Source organism: Tamandua tetradactyla, chromosome 13, assembly GCF_023851605.1.
Source record: "Tamandua tetradactyla isolate mTamTet1 chromosome 13, mTamTet1.pri, whole genome shotgun sequence".
In the NCBI taxonomy this organism is placed as follows: Eukaryota; Metazoa; Chordata; class Mammalia; order Pilosa; family Myrmecophagidae; genus Tamandua; species Tamandua tetradactyla.
Genome location: NC_135339.1, coordinates 27,931,105 through 27,950,102, shown reverse-complemented (window position 1 = coordinate 27,950,102; position 18,998 = coordinate 27,931,105). Strand labels below are relative to the sequence as shown.

At 34.8% G+C, this 18,998-nt stretch overlaps 1 protein-coding gene across 6 annotated transcripts in view; it reads left to right on the top strand.

Moving 5' to 3' along the window:
• SUPV3L1 (Suv3 like RNA helicase) overlaps nt 1-18,998 on the top strand; it is a 48,912-nt gene that overhangs the window by 13,419 nt on the left and 16,495 nt on the right. For 2 of the 6 annotated variants that reach the window (XM_077125072.1, XM_077125073.1), the window contains exons 2-8: nt 74-151; nt 10,622-10,733; nt 12,754-12,831; nt 14,616-14,707; nt 15,608-15,788; nt 16,340-16,433; nt 17,604-17,823. In XM_077125072.1, coding sequence (XP_076981187.1) covers nt 140-151; nt 10,622-10,733; nt 12,754-12,831; nt 14,616-14,707; nt 15,608-15,788; nt 16,340-16,433; nt 17,604-17,823 — 789 coding nt within the window. In that variant the 5' untranslated portion in view covers nt 74-139. Of the gene's footprint in view, nt 1-73; nt 152-850; nt 960-1,925; nt 2,041-3,233; nt 3,403-10,621; nt 10,734-12,738; nt 12,832-12,862; nt 12,927-14,615; nt 14,708-15,607; nt 15,789-16,339; nt 16,434-17,603; nt 17,824-18,998 lie in introns of those variants that run through there. The other 4 variants (XM_077125070.1, XM_077125071.1, XM_077125074.1 and 1 more) reach the window with 4 other exon arrangements.

Below are 18,998 nucleotides of genomic sequence, written 5' to 3'. Positions count from 1 at the left end.
TTCTTTTGCTTTTCAGACATTTCTCTGTTTGAGGTAGGAAACACATGCTAAAATTTTGATATCTTTCTTTCAGATGAAGTAAAGAAGATCTTAGATAAGTTTTACAAGAGGAAAGAAATTCAGAAACTGGGTGCTGATTATGGACTTGATGGTAAGTCTAATCACATTTTCATAGTAACGTTTTCTTACTTGTTAGGGTACAGCTTTGGCAGTATTCTGTGGGACCTGTGTGGCCTGTACATAGTGTGTCCCTGACCTTTCCTTCTGCCCTGGAAGGAAACTGGCAAGGCTCACTTTGTGAGCCAGATTACATGGCAGAAAGGAGTCCTCATTGCCAGAATTGGTGTAGGCCTGGGGATGGGTGAACAAAAGTGAAATTTGTCACTCCACCCCAACAATTTTGTTAGGCACGAAAAAACCTTATTGTACTGATGAAGTATTTCAGTTCCCTGCCCTTTCCCAATACTAGTAAATTTGGTGTCATAAAAACTCTCCAAAACTGCCAAAAGTTTGATATTAAGAAATGGAATTTTAATGTTCTTCACTGTTATTTCCTGATCTGTGGAAAAGCTAAATTCACTATGTCACTAAGGTTTATTTTTGAGAAAATGTAATCCCTTTCAGTTGAATGTATCTAAAATATATACTTAAAAATATTTCTGCCAGCTACCTTGACTCTTTCTAATATATAACACTTAACTTCAATACAGAAATACAAGAATGCTTTAAGTTTATTATGAAAATCATTTTAAAATGACACTTGATGACTTTAGTGTGGTGTATGTATAATTTTTTTAATGCAAAATGAAATGAAAATTAAGGTCTATCTATTTTAACACTGTTTTCCACAGCTCGTCTCTTCCACCAAGCTTTCATAAGCTTTAGAAATTATATTATGCAGTCTCATTCCCTGGATGTGGACATTCACATTGTTTTGAATGATATTTGCTTCAGTGCAGGCAAGTATTTAAAGATTTTTAAAATCCTGTTGAACTCACTTTCTACTTCTTACTGTACTTCATGTTTATTTATCTAGGCAGGACTTACTTGTTTCATATTGTGCCCAAGTAACATCCTTTGTAAATACTCCCTTACTTTGATAAGAGATCTTTCTAGGTCCTTTTACTTTTATGTTAAGTCCTTGAGGTAGTTATTAAATCACCCTTGTGTCTTGGACTAGAGGAAGACTAGGTTCTGGATATATCATCATCTGTTCTCCAGTGTGTGTTAACATAAGCCACAGTGAAATGAGCTCTCACAGAAGGTGGAATTAGCACATTCAATCTCTTTCTTCCACTTATTTGTCCCTTGTGTCAGGATAAAGCTCTTGCTGCAAAAGAAAAAAATAGTAGAACATTAGTTCATTCCCATAGGCAGGCTGGATTTGGTTGTATTTTTAAAGCATGTTTGACTCTTAAACTTTTGCTGAGGTAGAAACTGGATAACAAGCAGAATGGGACATAGTCCCCCACCTTGACTTGGAGCTGTTAACTTGTAGATTATTCTTGCTGAGGAATTAATTCATTTTTGTGTTTGTCTTTCTCTGGTCTTTGTCGTTAAAAAAAAATATTTGCATCTGTATTTCTCTTCACGTAACCATAAACATTTTCTCTAATGTATATTTCTGCATTCTTTATTTTTAATTGAACTTTCACCTATGCTGATTTTTTCCTGTTTGCATTAGAGGAATAAGTAATGGTGATTGGCAGCCAGTTTTTTGTTTTCCTGGAAAGCATAAGGGAAATTTGGAGGAAAAAGTAAGGCAGAGCAGCATTCCAGAAACGGGTGGTCATCCTTGCTCCAAGACTTTTCTTTTTATCCAGATGATGCCCTCCCAACTTAGTTATTAAGAAGAAAGGTCTCACTAACTTCAGATATGGTTAACATGTAGATTACACATGTTAATGTAGTGTTTTATTTTCCAGCTCATGTGGATGATTTATTTCCATTTTTCTTGAGACATGCAAAACAGATATTCCCTGTATTGGAATGTAAGGATGATCTACGTAAAATCAGTGACTTACGATTACCTCCTAACTGGTTAGTTTCTTCGTTTGTGGATTTAAATTTTTAGTTTCTAATCTTGGGAGTTTAGTGATCATTATTTTTTTACTTGTACATTGGATAATAAATCATAAGGACCTGAATTGTGCTGTTTTGGATAAACAGGCAGATAATTCTGGCAGGAATTTAACTGGTAGCTTCCCTTGATCCTGGTCAGGCTTGGTTTTAGGCTTTATTAGGACAGATCTAGAGCAGCCCTTAAAGTATTGTCCTTACTTCCAAATTGTGTGTGACCATTCTGGTGTGTCAGCTGAAAGTCTGGGGTGTTAATGAGCTCTCTCCACTGTAATTGTAACTCCAGCATCTCCTAGCACTTTTTGCTGTCTTAGACTTTCCACTCTCAAACCCTTAGCAAGCTGCTGTCTGCAAGGCCATATCGATTTTCACCTTGTACATTTTTAGCCTCACCCTTGACCAAGGAGCCTTGGGAACCCCCACACAGATGTCAGGTCTCTCCCACCTTGTATTTTCCCTTCTCTCCCATACTTTACTCTTCACATTCCAGCTACTTCAGCAGCTCTGAACCTCATCTCTCCTCCTCAGCTCACTGGTACTATTGGATCCTGCTTGGGTTCCATTTCCTTAGGCCCTACTAGGGTGAAGTAGTTCTCCTTTCTTTTAGGGATTGCAGTCTCACACTGCTTATTACCCAGTGCCCTCAAACAGTTGCTGCATATATTTTGTCCGGTTTTATAGTTGTGTATGGTAGAAGCAGAAGTCTAGTGCCAATTATTCCTTCATGCCAGAAGCAGGCGCCTCAGTTATAATCTTACCTTAAGACTCAAGCCTGTGAGCAGAAGCCTGTGAGCATTAATTTATAGGGTCATATGTTTAGAGCTGTGGAAATTATGTGAATATATCTATGGAGCAGGTTGCTGTCAGACTTATTTTATGGAACTTTTCTGAGATAAAGCAGTTTTTACGATGGGAAATGTCCAAGAAATTAATTTGCATTTGTGTTTTTCTTTCCTTTAGTTAGTAAATACCATTTTTGGGAATCGGTCACTATTTTAGCATGAATGTGAAACCCATTGTTTAATTTAGCTTTTCAAAGAAACTGTCTTGTGAATGTTAAAAGGGTATTAAATTTGGAATTTTTTTCAATTGGTAAGTTTTACAGAGTGAATTTGAGGTACATGCAACTAAGCTGTTTCCTACTCATGTTTTAGGTACCCAGAAGCCAGAGCTATACGGCGGAAGATAATATTTCATTCAGGACCCACAAACAGTGGAAAGACTTACCATGCAATCCAGAAATACTTGGCAGCAAAATCTGGAGTGTATTGTGGTCCTTTAAAATTACTGGCACATGAGATCTTCGAAAAGAGTAATGCTGCTGTCAGTTTATTACCAAATATTTTATCTTTTTCCTTGTAATTTTCTTTTTTGGAGTGAAATGAAGGTGGGAATGGGAGAAAGTCATATGTAATAACTTACTGTTAACAAAAATTGCCATATGTCATTGAGCCTAAGAAGCTGTCAGTTGTAAGATGCGTCATTATTTAACATGCAACTAAGAAAGAAAAAGTTGCTGTCACTTGAACTCTGACATGCCTTTGATTCTTAAATGCATCCTGATTTCAGAGTACTTTCAAAATGTGTGCATTAGAATGAACAAAATATATTATGAGATATTTCACCTAAATAGAGAAGTACAGAGAGTAATGAATAATCTTGTATCCACTACCCAACTCCACCAGATCCTAATATTTTGCCATACTTACTTCATTTACTTTTTTAAGAAATAAAATATTGATGTAGTTAAAACTCCCTCTTTCTTTGCCTCCTCATAGTTAACCAATACTTTGTTATGATGTTTAATTTACTTTTCTTAGAGCAGACCTCTGATGCTATCCACTAGAACCAATAGTAAAGACTGAAGTCGCCTTTTCAGAAATTAAAAAGACTGAATTGCCAGTTGGCTGAGGCATCATTTCACTAAATGGACCATACTTTGGTTTATTGTTTTAATATGGCTTTATAATGTGAGTTAGATTAACCAATTTTGTTATTAATTTGTGCTTCTGCACTCTCATCTATTTTTTTCAATATTTGCCCACACAGAGATGACCCAAGGAATGAGCCTTGCCCTGGTACTATGGGATTAACAATCCTATCCTGACCAAAAGGGTAAAAGAAATGTAACAAATAAGGTATCAGTGGTTTAGAGAGTTCAAAGAGAGTCGAGAGGCTATTCTGAAGGTCATTCTTATGTAAGCTTCAGTTAGACAGTGCTGCCTACCATAACTTGTCAAACCCCAACCAAAAACCATTCCTGCCAAGCCTGAAGAACACCTAGGGGGTTTTATAAGATTCTACAAAGGTTCCATGCACTAGGGTAACTTTCCAGACACCTACAACTTCCACAAGGGTCCCTGGACCATATAAGTCCTAATGCAAGAGTCAGCCTTTCTAGAACATCAACTAGTTCCATCCCCCTATTCCATATTATCAGCATACCCTTCCAACATGAAAAAGTTAGAACAGGCGTAGCCCAAATACCCCTAAAGAGTGGGAGAAAGACCAGAGGAAGATGGTGGAGTTATACTGAGAAGGTAGGGTTTAACAAATGAGCATGATTGCTGATTCATTATATTGATATTTCTTTTTTTTCAATTTTTTTAAAATTTTAAATTAAAAAAAAATATGACAAGAAACACAAACATTCTTAACATATGATCATTCCATTCTACATATATAATCAGTAGTTCACAATATCATCACATAGTTGCATATTCATCATCATGATCATTTCTTAGAACATTTGCATCAATTCAGAAAAAGAAATAAAAAGACAACAGAAAAAAAAATTATACATACATATCCCTTACCTCTGCCTTTCATTGATCACTAGCATTTCAAACTAAATTTATTTTAACATTTGTTCCCCCTATTATTTATTTTTGTTCCATATGTTCTGCTCGTCTGTTGACAAGGTAGATAAAAGGAGCATCAGACACAAGGTTTTCAGAATCACACAGCCACATTGTGAAAGCTATATCATTATACAGTCATCTTTAAGAAACATGGCTACTGGAACACAGCTCTACATTTTCATGCAGTTCCCTCCAGGCTCTCCATTACACTTTAACTAAAAAGGTGATATCTATTTAATGCATAAGAATAACCTCCAGGATAACCTCTTGACTCTGTTTGAAATCTCTCAGCCACTGACACTTTATTTTGTCTCATTTTGCTCTTACCCCTTTTGGTTGAGAAGGTTTTCTCAATTTCTTGATGTTGAGTCTCAGCTAATTCTAGGATTTCTGTCCCACATTGCCAGGGAGGTCCACACCCCTAGGAGTCATGCCCCACGTAGACAGGGGAAGGGTGGTGAGTTTGCTTGTTGTGTTGGCGAGAGAGACCACATCTGAGCAACAAAAGAGGTTCTCTTGGGGGTGACTCTTAGGCCTAATTTTAAGTAGGCTTGACCTATTCTTTGTGGGGTTAAGTTTCATATGAACAAACCCCAAGACTAGGGGCTCAGCCTATAGCTTTGGTTGTCCACACTGCTTGTGAGAATATCAAGAATTCAACTTGGGGAGGTTGAATTTTCCCCTGTTCTCATCATTCCCTGAAGGGGACTTTGCAAATACTTGTCCACTCACTGATCAAATCACTCTGGGATTAATCGGGGCATCACTCTGGACAAACCAACAAAATCTCATGTCCTACCCAAGGTTCCATGTACTTATAGTGTTCAACCAAGCTATCTACATGTTATATTAGGAAATGCACTAGTCAAAATATAAATTTTGTACCAAATAAACATTTTTTGCTTTAGTCTCACATATAAGTTGAAATTTAAAAATATTAATTGCCATCTATTTTCAGCACCCTGCAGTAATGACATTCCTTTGTTCTTCCTCATGCAAAAACATTTTTTAAATTTGTACATTTAATCACTATCATTATATACTCAAGGCATTCCTAGATTATACCATCTCAATCTTTATCGTCTATCTTTCTTTCTGATTTCAGCCCTTCTCCCTCTATCATTCTCACATTCAGCTTCATTCAGTGTTTTAACATAATTGTATTACAGTTAGGTAGTATTGTGCTGTTCATTTCTGAGTTTTTATATTTAGTCCTGTTGCATAGTCTGTATCCCTTCAGCTCCAATTACCCAATATCTTACCCTATTTCTATCTCCTGATGGTCTCCGTTACCAACGAAATATTCCACGTTTATTCACTAATGTCAGTTCATATCAGTGAGACCATACAGTATTTGTCCTTTTGTTTTTGTCTAATCTCACTCAGCATAATGTCCTTAAGGTCCATCCATGTTGTTAAATACTTCATAACTTTATTCTGTCTTACAGCTGCATAATATTCCATCGTATGTATATACCACAGTTTGTTTAGCCGCTCATCTGTTGATGGACATTTTGGCTGTCTCCATCTCTTTGCAATTGTAAATAATGCTGCTGTAAACAGTGGTGTGCAAATGTCTGTTTGTGTCTGTGCCCTCATGTCCTCTGAGTAGATACCTAGCAATGGTATTGTCGGGTCATATGGCAATTCTGTTTTTAGCTTTTTGAGGAACCACCAAACTGCCTTCCACAGTGGTTGTACCAGTTGACATTCCCACCAATAGTGGATAAGTGTGCCTCTTTCTCCACATCCTCTCCAGCACTTGTCATTTTCTGTTTTATTGATCATGGCCATTGTGGTGGCTGTGAGATGATATCTCATCATGGTTTTGATTTGCATTTCTCTAATGGCCAGGGACATTGAGCATCTCTTCATGTGCCTTTTGGCCATTTGTATTTCCTCTTCTGAGAAGTGTCTGTTCAAGTCCTTTGCCCATTTTGTAATTGGGTTGGTTGCCTTTTTGTTGTTGAGTTGAACAATCTCCTTATAAATTCTGAATACTAGACCTTTATCTGGTATGTCAGTTTCCAAATATTGTCTCCCATTGTGTGGGCTGTCTTTTTACTTTCTTTATGAAGGTCTTTGATGCCCAATAGTGTGTAATTTTGAGGAGTTCCCATTTCTTTCTTTCTTTCTTCAGTGCTCTCGCTTTGGGTGTAAGGTTTATAAAACTGCCTCCAAGTATAAGATTGATAAAAAATTTACCTACATTTTCTTCTAACAGTTTTATGGTCTTAGATCTAATGTTTAGGTCTTTGATCCATTTTGAGTTAACTTTTGTATAAGGTGTGAGATATGGGTCCTCTTTCATTCTTTTGCATATGGATATCCAGTTCTCTAGGCACCATTTATTGAAGAGACTGTTCTGTCCCAGGTGAGTTGGCTTGACTGCCTTATCAAAGATAATTGTCCGTAGATGAGAGGGTCTATATCTGAACACTCTATTTGATTCCATTGGTCAATATATCTATCTTTATGCCAGTAGCATGCTGTTTTAACCACTGTAGCTTCATAATATGCCTTAAAGTCAGGTACTGTGAGACCTCCAACTTCTTTTTTTTTTCCTCAGGATACTTTTAGCTATTTGGGGCACCCTCCCCTTCCAGATAAATTTGGTTATTGGTTTTTCTATATCTGAAAAGTAAGTTGTTGGGATTTTAATTGGTATTGGATTGAATCTGTAAATCAGTTTAGGTAGAATTGACATCTTAACTATATTTAGTCTTCCAATCCATGAACGCAGTATGTCCTTCCATCTATTTAGGTCTTCTGTGATTTCTTTTGACAATTTCTTGTAGTTTTCTTTGTATAGGTCTTTTGTCTCTTTAGTTAAATTTATTCCTAAATATTTTATTCTTTTGGTTGCAATTGTGAATGGAATTTGTTTCTTGATTCCCCCTCTGATTGTTCATTACTAGTGTATAGTAATGAGCTATGGATTTTTCAGGGTTTTCGACATATAGAATCATATCATCTGCAAACAGTGAGAGTTTTACTTCTTCCTTTCCAATTTTGATGCCTTGTATTTCTTTTTCTTGTCTAATTGCTCTGGCTAGAACTTCCAACACAGTGTTGAATAAAAGTGGTGATGGTGGACATCCTTGTGTTGTTCCTGATCTTAGGGGAAAAGTTTTCAGTTTTTCCCCATTGAGTATGATATTAGCTGTGGGTTTTTCATATATTCCCTTTATCATTTTAAGGAAGTTCCCTTCTATTCCTATCCTTTGAAGTGTTTTAAACAGGAAAGGATGTTGAATATTGTCAAATGCCTTCTGCATCAGTCGAGATGATCATGTGGTTTTTTTGCTTTGGCTTGTTGATATGGTGTATTACATTAATTGATTTTCTTATGTTGAACCATCCTTGCATACCTGGAATGAATCCTACTTGGTCATGATATATAATTGTTTTTGATGTGTTGCCTTGATATTTCTTTTAATCTCCAATATCTTAGAGCAGCTAGAAGTAAAAACCTAAAATTGTGAAATTGTAACCCATACCAAACTCTGACATCTGTTCTACAAATAATTGTTGCAATGTGCTTTGGATTTATTGCTTTTTTGTATATATGTTATTTTACAAAAGAGAAAAAAAAGTCGATTGTGATGATTAAAGAAAGACAAAAAAAAAATTTAAAGTAATTCATGTACATAATGTCCCTTTACTCATAAATACTTAAGAATGTATTTTCTAAGAACAAGTACTTTTTTTTCCTTAAAAACAACGGGAATTTATTATCCCACAGTCTTTTTTCTAGGTTTTAAAGCATTTGACAAGGCCTCTTTCTCCATTCATAGGGTTCTGGCAATTCTCCATTTCTCATGGCGAGCTCTCTCTCCTTGCATCTCTTACTCTGGTTTTCGCTGACTCCTGAGTTTTCTTAACTGCATCCGAATTTCCTTTGTTGAAAGGGCTCCAATCATATGGGTTAAGACCCACCCTAATTCAGTTTGGCCTCATCTAAGTAGGTTCTTCAAAATTCCTATTCACAAAATGAGTCCACCCATTACTAATAATCTTCAGAGGTCCTGTTTGCAGATGGTTTCACACTCACTGGGCTAGAGGTTAGGACGTGAATATGTCTTTTGTAGGGAATTGATTCAATCCTCAATAATCCCCTTGCTTTACATGCTTGCAAATTTAGAGATTAATAACCCAAACTTGTGTCTCATTTGCCAAGGACTTTCTTTTGCATAACCATAGGATATTTATCAAAACTGGAAATCATCTGATAGCTACCATTATTTAATCCAAAGTCCATAATCAAATTTTGCCAGTTGTCCAATAAGGTTTATTTTATCCCACCCTGACCCAGGATTCCATCCAGGGTCTCTCATCATATTTAATTGTCATGTCTCTAGTTTCCATTAATCTTGGGCAGTTCTTCAGTCTTTGTCTTATCTAACTTTCATATTTTGGAAGACCACAGGTAATTTTGTTGGAAACCATCTATCTCTAAGTTTGAATGTCTGTAAGTTTGAATGTCTTATGTCTTCCTCATGACTAGATTGAGGCCACTAAGGTGACCAACCATCCTGATCTGCCTGAAACTTTCCAAAATCTATCATAGAAAATCCATGTCCCAAGGAACCCTTCAGTCCTAGACAAGGTCACCCCAATATACTACAGTTGGTCCTTCTTGGAACATTGTATCAGGAGGTCTTTACAGTCTTCAATTTTATTTGTAATATTCTTTCTTTTTTCCCCTAACCTCTTTATTTTTAACTCAATTTTGTTGAGATTTTTGTTTGCATATCATATAATCATTCAAAGTGTACAATCAGTGGTTCTTAGATCATCATATAGTTATGCATTCATCACTACAATCAATTTTAGAACATTTCATTACTCAAAAAAATACATATAAGAATAAAAATGAAAATGAAAAAGAACACCCAAAACATTCCATGCCTTGTATCTGCCCCTGTTATCTATTTAGTTTTTGTCCTTATTTTTTTTTTTTACTAATATAACAACATACAAACACTAACATTCTTAGCATGAGCTCATTCCATTCTTGGTATATAATCAGTAACTCACAATATCATCCCATAGTTGTATATTCATAACCATGATCATTTCTTAGAGAACATTTGCATCACTTCAGAAAAAGAAATAAAAAGAAAAAAAACTTGTACATACCATACCCCTTACCCGTCCCTCTCATTGATTGCTAGTATTTCCATCTATGCAATATATTTTAGCCTTTGTTTCCCCTATTTTTTCTATACCCCATATTACTCCCTTTCATTAATCACTAGCATTTCAATCTACTAAATTTATTTTAACATTTGTTCCCCCTATTATTTATTTATTTGTTATTCTTGAGTTTTAATCAGAAACTTATGAACAGAAGTTTCCTCTCAATGGCAGTTGGTTGGGAAATGTAAGTCAGTATGGCAAATGAAAATCAGCACCCCACACTGATCAGAGGGGGAAGCATGATTTCTCATGTTCCTTTTGTTACCTGAGGATTTTGTCAATTTGAGATGTTTCCAAGTTTGTCTAGTTTCTATAAGACAGTGACTCTGTTTTTTATAGAAAAAAAAATCAGAGAATATTTTGTTTCAAGCTGTTACATAAATTTGGTATTAACGAAGAGAATATTAAACATTCAGAACTTCTTTTTGCTATTGTTTGCAAGGTAGAAATAATTTTAGGTTTCTTTTTTGTCAACCTAGGGTGTACCATGTGACTTGGTGACAGGTGAAGAGCGTGTGACAGTGGCGCCAGATGGGAAACAGGCTACCCATGTTGCTTGCACTGTGGAGATGTGCAGTGTCACAACTCCTTGTATGTACACATTTAAAACTTTGTTTTTGTATTTTTTTGTTATAACATATATCTATGTGAAATATATTTTTATTATGAAAAAGTTTTTTAAATCATGAAAAGATACTGCTGTACTAATACTACTAATAAATGTTAAACTCTCAAGTTGCTTTTGAACATGCATTCTCTTTTTCTCTTAAAAGAATGAAAATGTCAACAGCAACTATAATTGAACTTTTCTTTGTACCATTCCTCAGTTCAATTCTTCTCCCTTCTTTTGAGCCTACTGCTATTAGTTATTTGGTGTGTTCTTTTTCCTGTTTCCTTATATTGTTGATATATATTACCTATAATACTATAGATTGCTATGCTTTAAGACCTTTACATGGTCATCTCATACTGTATGTATTGTTCTATAACTTGCTTTTTTAACTCCATACAATTTTTTGTGGGTGGTGGATGGGGGTGTGTGAGTGCACAGGCTAGGAATCGAATCCAGGTCTCCTGCATGGCAGGTGGGCATTCTACCACTGAAATACCTGGTGTATTTTTAGATCTAATCTAGTTGATACATGGGGATTGAATTTATTCAACTAAACTATTGCATAGTATTCCGTTTTATGACTAACATTATTCATTCCCCATTAAAGGATATTTAAAAAATAATTTTTTTTTTTGCTATTAGACACAGTGTTGCTGTGAACTTCTATTTAATAGTTTTGAAAAAAATAAAAAAACAATTTTTTTCTTATATAAACAAGCTTATCTTCCATAAAATAAAAAAATATGAGCAAGTAAAGAGAAGGAAACAAACATACATAATCCCCCAGTTGTACCTGTCTAAAATCAACAAGTGTTAACCCTGTGGTGTATATATTCCAGAATTTTTCAATATTTGTGTTCCTCTTGTGCATGCATATATACACGTATGTATGCATTGTGGGTATGTATGTTAAATAAATTAGAGATTATACATTATGTACATTTTGCTAGTTTGCATTTTAATTTTTTTCCATTTTAATAATCTTCTGAGTGGACAGATAGTTTAAAAAGTCAGTTTATTAAAAAGTCAGTTTAATGTAAGGTAAGCATTATAAAAATTTAAATAGCACAGATATTTATAAAGCAAAATTCCCTCTTCTGCCCTCACTTTTCTAATCTTGTTTGTATATACCAAGATATGATAAAGTAATTTTTAATTTGATGGTTTTTCACTATAAAATCATCTTTCTTTAGTTTCCTAAATATCATTGTGGTATATTACATGGTCTTGTTTTTTCCCCTCCTCTTCTCAGTTCTTTGATATTTAGAAAAGAAAACAAAAATATAATTTACATAGCTCATGGAAAATATTGTAGTTGGAATTCTAAAGCCCATTAATGTTAGCATTAGAAAATAAGGTGGGATACCATTTTTTGCCATAGTGGTGAGCTTAAAACCCTAAGAATGAGCATAGCAGGAACCCAAGGAAGTATACATTTCATTTCACTTCCTGTGAACCCTGTCTGGTTTTCTCTGGTGGAGATTTTCATTTTCTACAGGGCTACTGCTCCTTATTCCTAGAAGTATGGATAATTGCTTTCTTCTTTTCCTGTTGTGCTGATTTGTTATTTCTTATTAGGGAGATTCTTCCAGGTTGCCTCTGAGATTGCAGAAAATAGAACAGATATACTTGCTCAATGTAGGAGGTAGTGCAGTATAATGATTAAAAGCATGAACTTTGGAGCTAGATGTCCTGGATTTAAATTTCGTCTCTGTACGTGCTGTGTAGCATTGGGCAAGTGACTTAATTTTTCTGGGCCTCAGTTTATCTTCTATAAAAGGAGATAATGATTATATCTACCTCATGGGGTTGTGATGTTTAAATGAGTTACAATAGTAAAGCACTTAGAACATGCCAGCCAGAAAAGAAGAATGAGATAATTGTTAGTTGCTGCTGCCAGATGATGATGACAATGATGAAACCTTGAGTTTTGATGTTGTCATTTGTTTATATTATTTAAGCTGACTGTATTTCTCATGATAGCTTTTTTATCTTAAGATGAAGTAGCTGTGATTGATGAAATTCAAATGATTAAAGATCCAGCCAGAGGATGGGCCTGGACCAGAGCACTTCTAGGTTGGTGTTCTTAATGCTAAAACCTCTACTTAGTGACATCTGCATCTTAGTGACTGAAATGCATTTATCTGCTTGGCATTGCCAAATAAAGTCAGGTAGATATTCTCTCTCATTCTTTTTTCTAGCTTTTTATTTTGAAATATTTTCAAACCTACAGGATAGTTAGAGAAATAATACAAACCCCATAAAGAGAACTCCAGCATACTCCAACTCTAAGATTTTTGTCACATTTGCCATATCATTTTATTTATGTATATATCTGTCTGTCTATTTATCAGTCCATTTTCTGAATGCTTGATATAGGTTGTATGTATCATGCTCCTTGAACACTTACACTTAAGTACTAAAACACGTACATTTCCTAAGAACAGGGATATTCACTATGTAACCACCTTAAATGTAATTATCAAGTTCATGAAATTTAACATTAATATAAAACTTGTAGTCAAATTCGGTTTTTCCATATGTCCCAGTAATGTCCCTTTGAGCCTGTTCTCCTTCCCTGTTAGATCATATCCATGATCATGTATCGTGTTTGTCATTGTTTCTTTCTTTTTTTATTTAAAATTTTTTTCCCATTGTTTCTTTGGTGTTCTTTCTTTCTTTTTTTAATTGTGGGAGTTCCTCTTTTTTGATACATATCAAACAAAAAAGCCTGGCTAGCAAGGTGTAAGTTTTTATTTTATAAATATTATTTTGGGCGGGCCATGGTGGCTCTGCAGGCAAGAATGCTTGCCTGCCATGCCAGAGGACCCGGGTTCGATTCCCGGTGCCTGCCCATGTAGGAAAAAAAAAAAATTATTTTAATTATGGGAATCCAATTTTCACATTTAAAAAATTAGCATGATCATGTAATTAAAATTAAAAATTTCAAATCTCGCCTCATTCACACAGCATTATTAACATTTTGGTGTGTTTCATGCTAGTCTTTTTTCCTTATATAAATGGTGTTTTGTGTACATATAATTTTTTTTTTTTTTTGCGTCGACAGGCTCTGAGAATTGAACCCGGGTTTGCAGTTCAAACCTGGGTCTGTGGCATTGTAGGCGAGAATTCTGCCACTGAGCCACCATTGCCCACCCTGTGTACATATATTTTTGTGTCTTTTTTTCCATTTCTATTGTTTCATAAACATTTTTCTATACTGTATGTTAATGTGATTCCATTATTCACATTGAAAAGCTGTACTATAATTTGTTACCATATGTAAAAAATCTTTTTCTTTTTATCAATAATGCTGCAGGGAACATCTTTCTGGCCATAGCTTTTTATTTTTTATTCATTTAAAAGAAAATTATTTCTTTAGCCTAGGCTCCTGGAAGTAGAGTTCTTGAGGTTCACAGACATGAGTGAACATTTCTGCTGTTTGGTATTGGAGTGAATTTTTTTTGATCAACATGTTATAGGGCAGGTGTTTTCAATTTTAAAAACAAATAGCTGAACTCTTTCTTCAAATAAAGTATTCATTAGAAGTCCTGATTGGCTTCACCCCATAATAGACTTGAAACTTTGGCCAAACCAATTTTAAAATCCTCAAGATTTTTCAAGATGGGGATAATCTTCACCCATTAGAAAGTCATTGTTCTGAGGTTTGAGTAAAAGTGGTAATCTTTGGTAAAGTTGTAAAGAAATAAGTAAGCAAATGTGAAGTATTTTTACTAGTAATGTATTGCATATTGAATTTTTTTAACTTTTTAATTGTATAATATTACATATATACAAAGCTGCATATTAAATTTTGATTGCTTTAAAATTAAAAGAAAATCCTGATTTTGCATTTATAGGACTCTGTGCTGAAGAAGTCCATGTGTGTGGAGAATCTGCTGCTATTGACCTAGTTACTGAGCTCATGTATACAACTGGGGAGGAAGTGGAGGTATTACATTATATGCTTTATTCTCAGGATGGCATAACAAATAGCCCAGAGGACCTGGGCAGTGGTTTCATAGATACCTGATAGAGGCAAAACGATCTGAAAAGAACTAAAAAGAATTAAAAAGGAAGCTTAATTTCCTTATGGTTGACTAGGTCATGCATATTCAGTTGAATTGCATGTTCTGAAGTCCTGAAGTTGATTCCTCATCTTCTCTTGACAAAACCGTTTGGCGTTTGAACAGATTTCTTTAGAATTAAATAAATCAGGACTGTTGGGAATTTGAGGCCCAGCAAAATGACAAGTTAAAATTGCCATGTCAGAAATTAAGAACTTTGATATTCATTTAATTGCCAGAGACAGTTTGTGTCTCTAAAATTTAGAGTAGGATATTCTGGTTTCTTTCTTTTATTTCTTTTCTTTTCCAGAGTTCTGTAAGAAGAAGAAATTTTTCTCATTTGGTCTATTACTTTAGTTTCATGCTCAGCTTTCAGGGAAAGTTAGTGAGATATAGTGGAAGAAATTCTGGGTTCCAATCTAGGCTTGGCTATTTTTAGGCAAATCATAGAAGTCTAGAATTGAACAAAGCCTCAGACCACCTCTTTGGAAGTAACATTTAACAACCCTGCTGAACTTACAGAGCTGCTATGAAAACTGAATGCGAAAGTGTTTTAAAAGTTCATAAAACACTATAGAACACTTTATTAATTTAGAAATGCCAGTGTGAAGTGATCATAACACTTAAGATATCAAAATAAATGTCTTCTCTATTTTCCTTTGAAAAATATTGATACTTGTCAGTTTTTATCTGGTCTTGGATTGTTTTACAAGTTTTTCAATTACTTATTAGTTATAAGAAGTCGAGTTAGATGTGTTTTTTACAGTATTGTATCTTTATTTTAGGTTCAAAGCTACGAGAGGCTTACCCCTATCTCTGTGCTTGATTATGCACTAGACTCCTTAGATAACCTTCAACCTGGGGACTGCATTGTCTGTTTTAGCAAGAATGATATTTATTCTGTGAGTCGACAGATTGAAATTCGAGGATTGGAGTCAGCTGTGATATATGGCAGTCTCCCACCTGGTAATTATTGACTGTTAATAGTTACAGCGCATGAAATCTCTTTTTTGGCAGTTTATATTAAGACATGTATAGAAAATATAACAAAAGATAATTAAGGTGATTAATACATCAGTAGTTTGTTGTAAGTCATAAAATAAGTATTCTTCTAGTACATCCTGGTTGGGAATAAAAGTGTTTTAGTTATTTATAGCTTTTGTTATTTGCCGCTACTAATAGATTGTATTTTAAATGTTAATTTTATGATTTTCTCTCAGAAATGTTATTAAAGTACAGATTGTAAGTTATAATCTTGGTATCTCTTAATGAATGTCCTCAGAGAAATTATAAGACAAGTGTGGTAGGGGATTGTGATGCTACATGAGGGGATATTTAAAGGAGTGGAAATAGAGGGTAAGTGACTCTATTGAGGATATTAAATAAGTCTGTGAAAAAAATTTTATCCATAAAAATGGGAAGAGCAGGAGGTGAGGGTTTCTAAAATATACTTAGTATGATGTATTAAAGGACTCAGAACACTGATATAAACTGTATTATACCTGTTTTTACTTTAGGGACAAAACTTGCTCAGGCAAAGAAATTTAATGATCCTGATGATCCGTGCAAAATCCTTGTTGCTACAGATGCAATTGGCATGGGACTTAATTTGTAAGTAGTTTGTTTTTAATAAGGACAAATACTCAGTGGGTTAGGTGGCTTTCCCCCACCCCCCACCAGTTTTCTAATTGGCATTAGAATGACCAAACACTGATTTAAAAAAATGAATGTTTTAGTTTGCTGAAGCTACCAGAATGCAGTACACCAGAAATGGATTGGTTTTTATAAAGGACATTTAATTAATTACAAATTTATGTTTCTTTGGAGGAAAGACAACTAGTTTTCATCTGGGGTCCTCTGCCATATGGGAATGCACACAGTGATGTTTGCTGGCCTTCTTTCCCAGCTTCTGGTTTCAAACAACTTCCCCTGAGAAGTTTCCTCTCTGCATCTCCAAATGTCTATGTGAGCTCTGAGCTCCCTTTCTTCTGACTTCTTCTTTTAAGCCTCTAGCTGATTAGATTAAACATCACTCATTGTGGCGGGCACTCCCCTTAGCTGACTGCAGATGTAATCAGCCATAGATGAAATTCACTCACTGATGATTTAAGTTCACAGAAACAGAACAACTAGGTACCATCACCTGGTCAAGTTGACACCTGATCCTAACTATTACAAGTGTGTATTATAGATTTATCTTGCTTATACAACTGTTGAGGGGATAAAAGTAAAACATAAAATAACACTAGGTTGTGGGGCTCTTCCTTCCACCAGTGCTAACTGTTATATTACTTTATTTTCAGTTTCTTAGTCAATAAGTTTCTGAGTGCCTATTATGCACGTGGGGTGCTATCTCTAGAGAGAACAGTGTTAAGCCTAAATATTCCTCCCTGAGTAATCAAGGCAACTTGTACTTTTATAGTTTTTAGAATTATAGCCATGAATAACAGCCAACTTTTTAAAGCAGTCTGAGAACACTTTTTGTGTGTTTATATTCATGAGATATATGTATTTTATAGCTTTATTGGAGTATGATTTACATACTGCACAATTTACTCATTGTTAAGTTTGCAGTTTAATTTTTAGTAAATTTACACAGTTAAAAAAATATTTGAAAAGGAGGAAGTGAGTAATCAACAAACTTCTTTGTTTTTTACAGTGAGCAAAACTTCTCAAGTGTACCTAAACTAAAATCAGAGTAAGGATTTTATGTGATGACTCAAGTAATAAGAGTTTTTTTTCATAAAGCAGCCTGTGAGATGATTTTTATTTCTTTTTCAGGAGCATTCAAAGAATTATTTTTTACTCTCTTATAAAACCCAGTATTAATGAAAAGGGAGAGAAAGAAATAGAACCAATCACTACGTCTCAAGCCCTTCAGATTGCTGGCAGAGCTGGTAGATTCAGCACAAAATTTAAAGAAGGGCTGGTTACCACAATGAATCGTGAAGACCTCAGTTTGTTAAAGGAAATTTTGAATAGGCCTGTGGATCCTATAAGGGTAAGGAAAACATATTAATTTCTTCTTTCTAAGAGTACAATCATTCCTTCCTTCACCTACCATTCAGACTGTTGCTTCAGACATCTGGAAACATAAATAAGTGAAGAAAAAAATTGCCCCATGAAAATAATGTCAAGAAGCCCCTAAACTGTTTTTTTTTTTAATTAAATGTTTAATTTTTAAATACTTTCAAACTTATAGAACCACTGCAGAAATAATAAAACTCCATACGGAGAATTCCAGAAAATGCCTGTCTTCCCAGATACCCCTCCACAAATCTTAAAATTTTGCCACATTTGCTGTATCACTTTTGTCTACCCATCTGTCAATCCATCTATCTGTCATTCTGTCTGCTGTCTGTTTATCAGTCTGTTCTTTGTATAGATTGTACACATCATGCTCCTTGAACACTTAAAACTGCCATGTACATTTCCTAAGAACAAGAACGTTCACTTATGTAACCATCTTATGTGCCGGTTAAGTTCAGGAAATTTAACATTGATATAAAGTATACATTGTATATTCCAACTTTTTCATATGTTCTAATTATGTTCCTTTGAGCCTTTTCTCTTCCCTTATTAGAAACTGTCCAGGATCACATATTCCATTATCTACTGTCTCTTCAGTTGCTTTCTTTTTTTTTTGATTGTGGGAACTTACATACAGTATAAAACCTTCCCATCTCAGTTATTCCCACACATACCGTTCAGTGGGTAGTAATCATATTCACAATGTTGCAGCACCCTTACCACCTTCTATTATTGAAATCCCATTTCCCCAAGCAGAAACCCTATACTCATATGTATTAACTCTGCCCACCTTCCTTTCCCTCTCCCCCCACCTCTGGCAACATGAACTCTAATTTCTGTCTCTATGAACTTGTATATTCTCTAATATTTTCTTTTAGTTACCATGGGGCTTAATTTGACATCCTAAGTCTGTAATAGTCTTATTGCTTTGATACCAGCTTAACTTCAATATATACACAAACTATGGTCCTGTACCCCTCTTTCCCCCCATCTTTATGTAGTTCTTTTTACCAATTGTATGTTTATACCTTCTGAGTCCAAAGCTGCTGATTTATTATTGCATTTTATGCATATGCCTTTTAGATCCTATAGAGAGTAAATAGTGGAATTACAAAGCAAAAATACAGTAGTACCCATGTCATTACC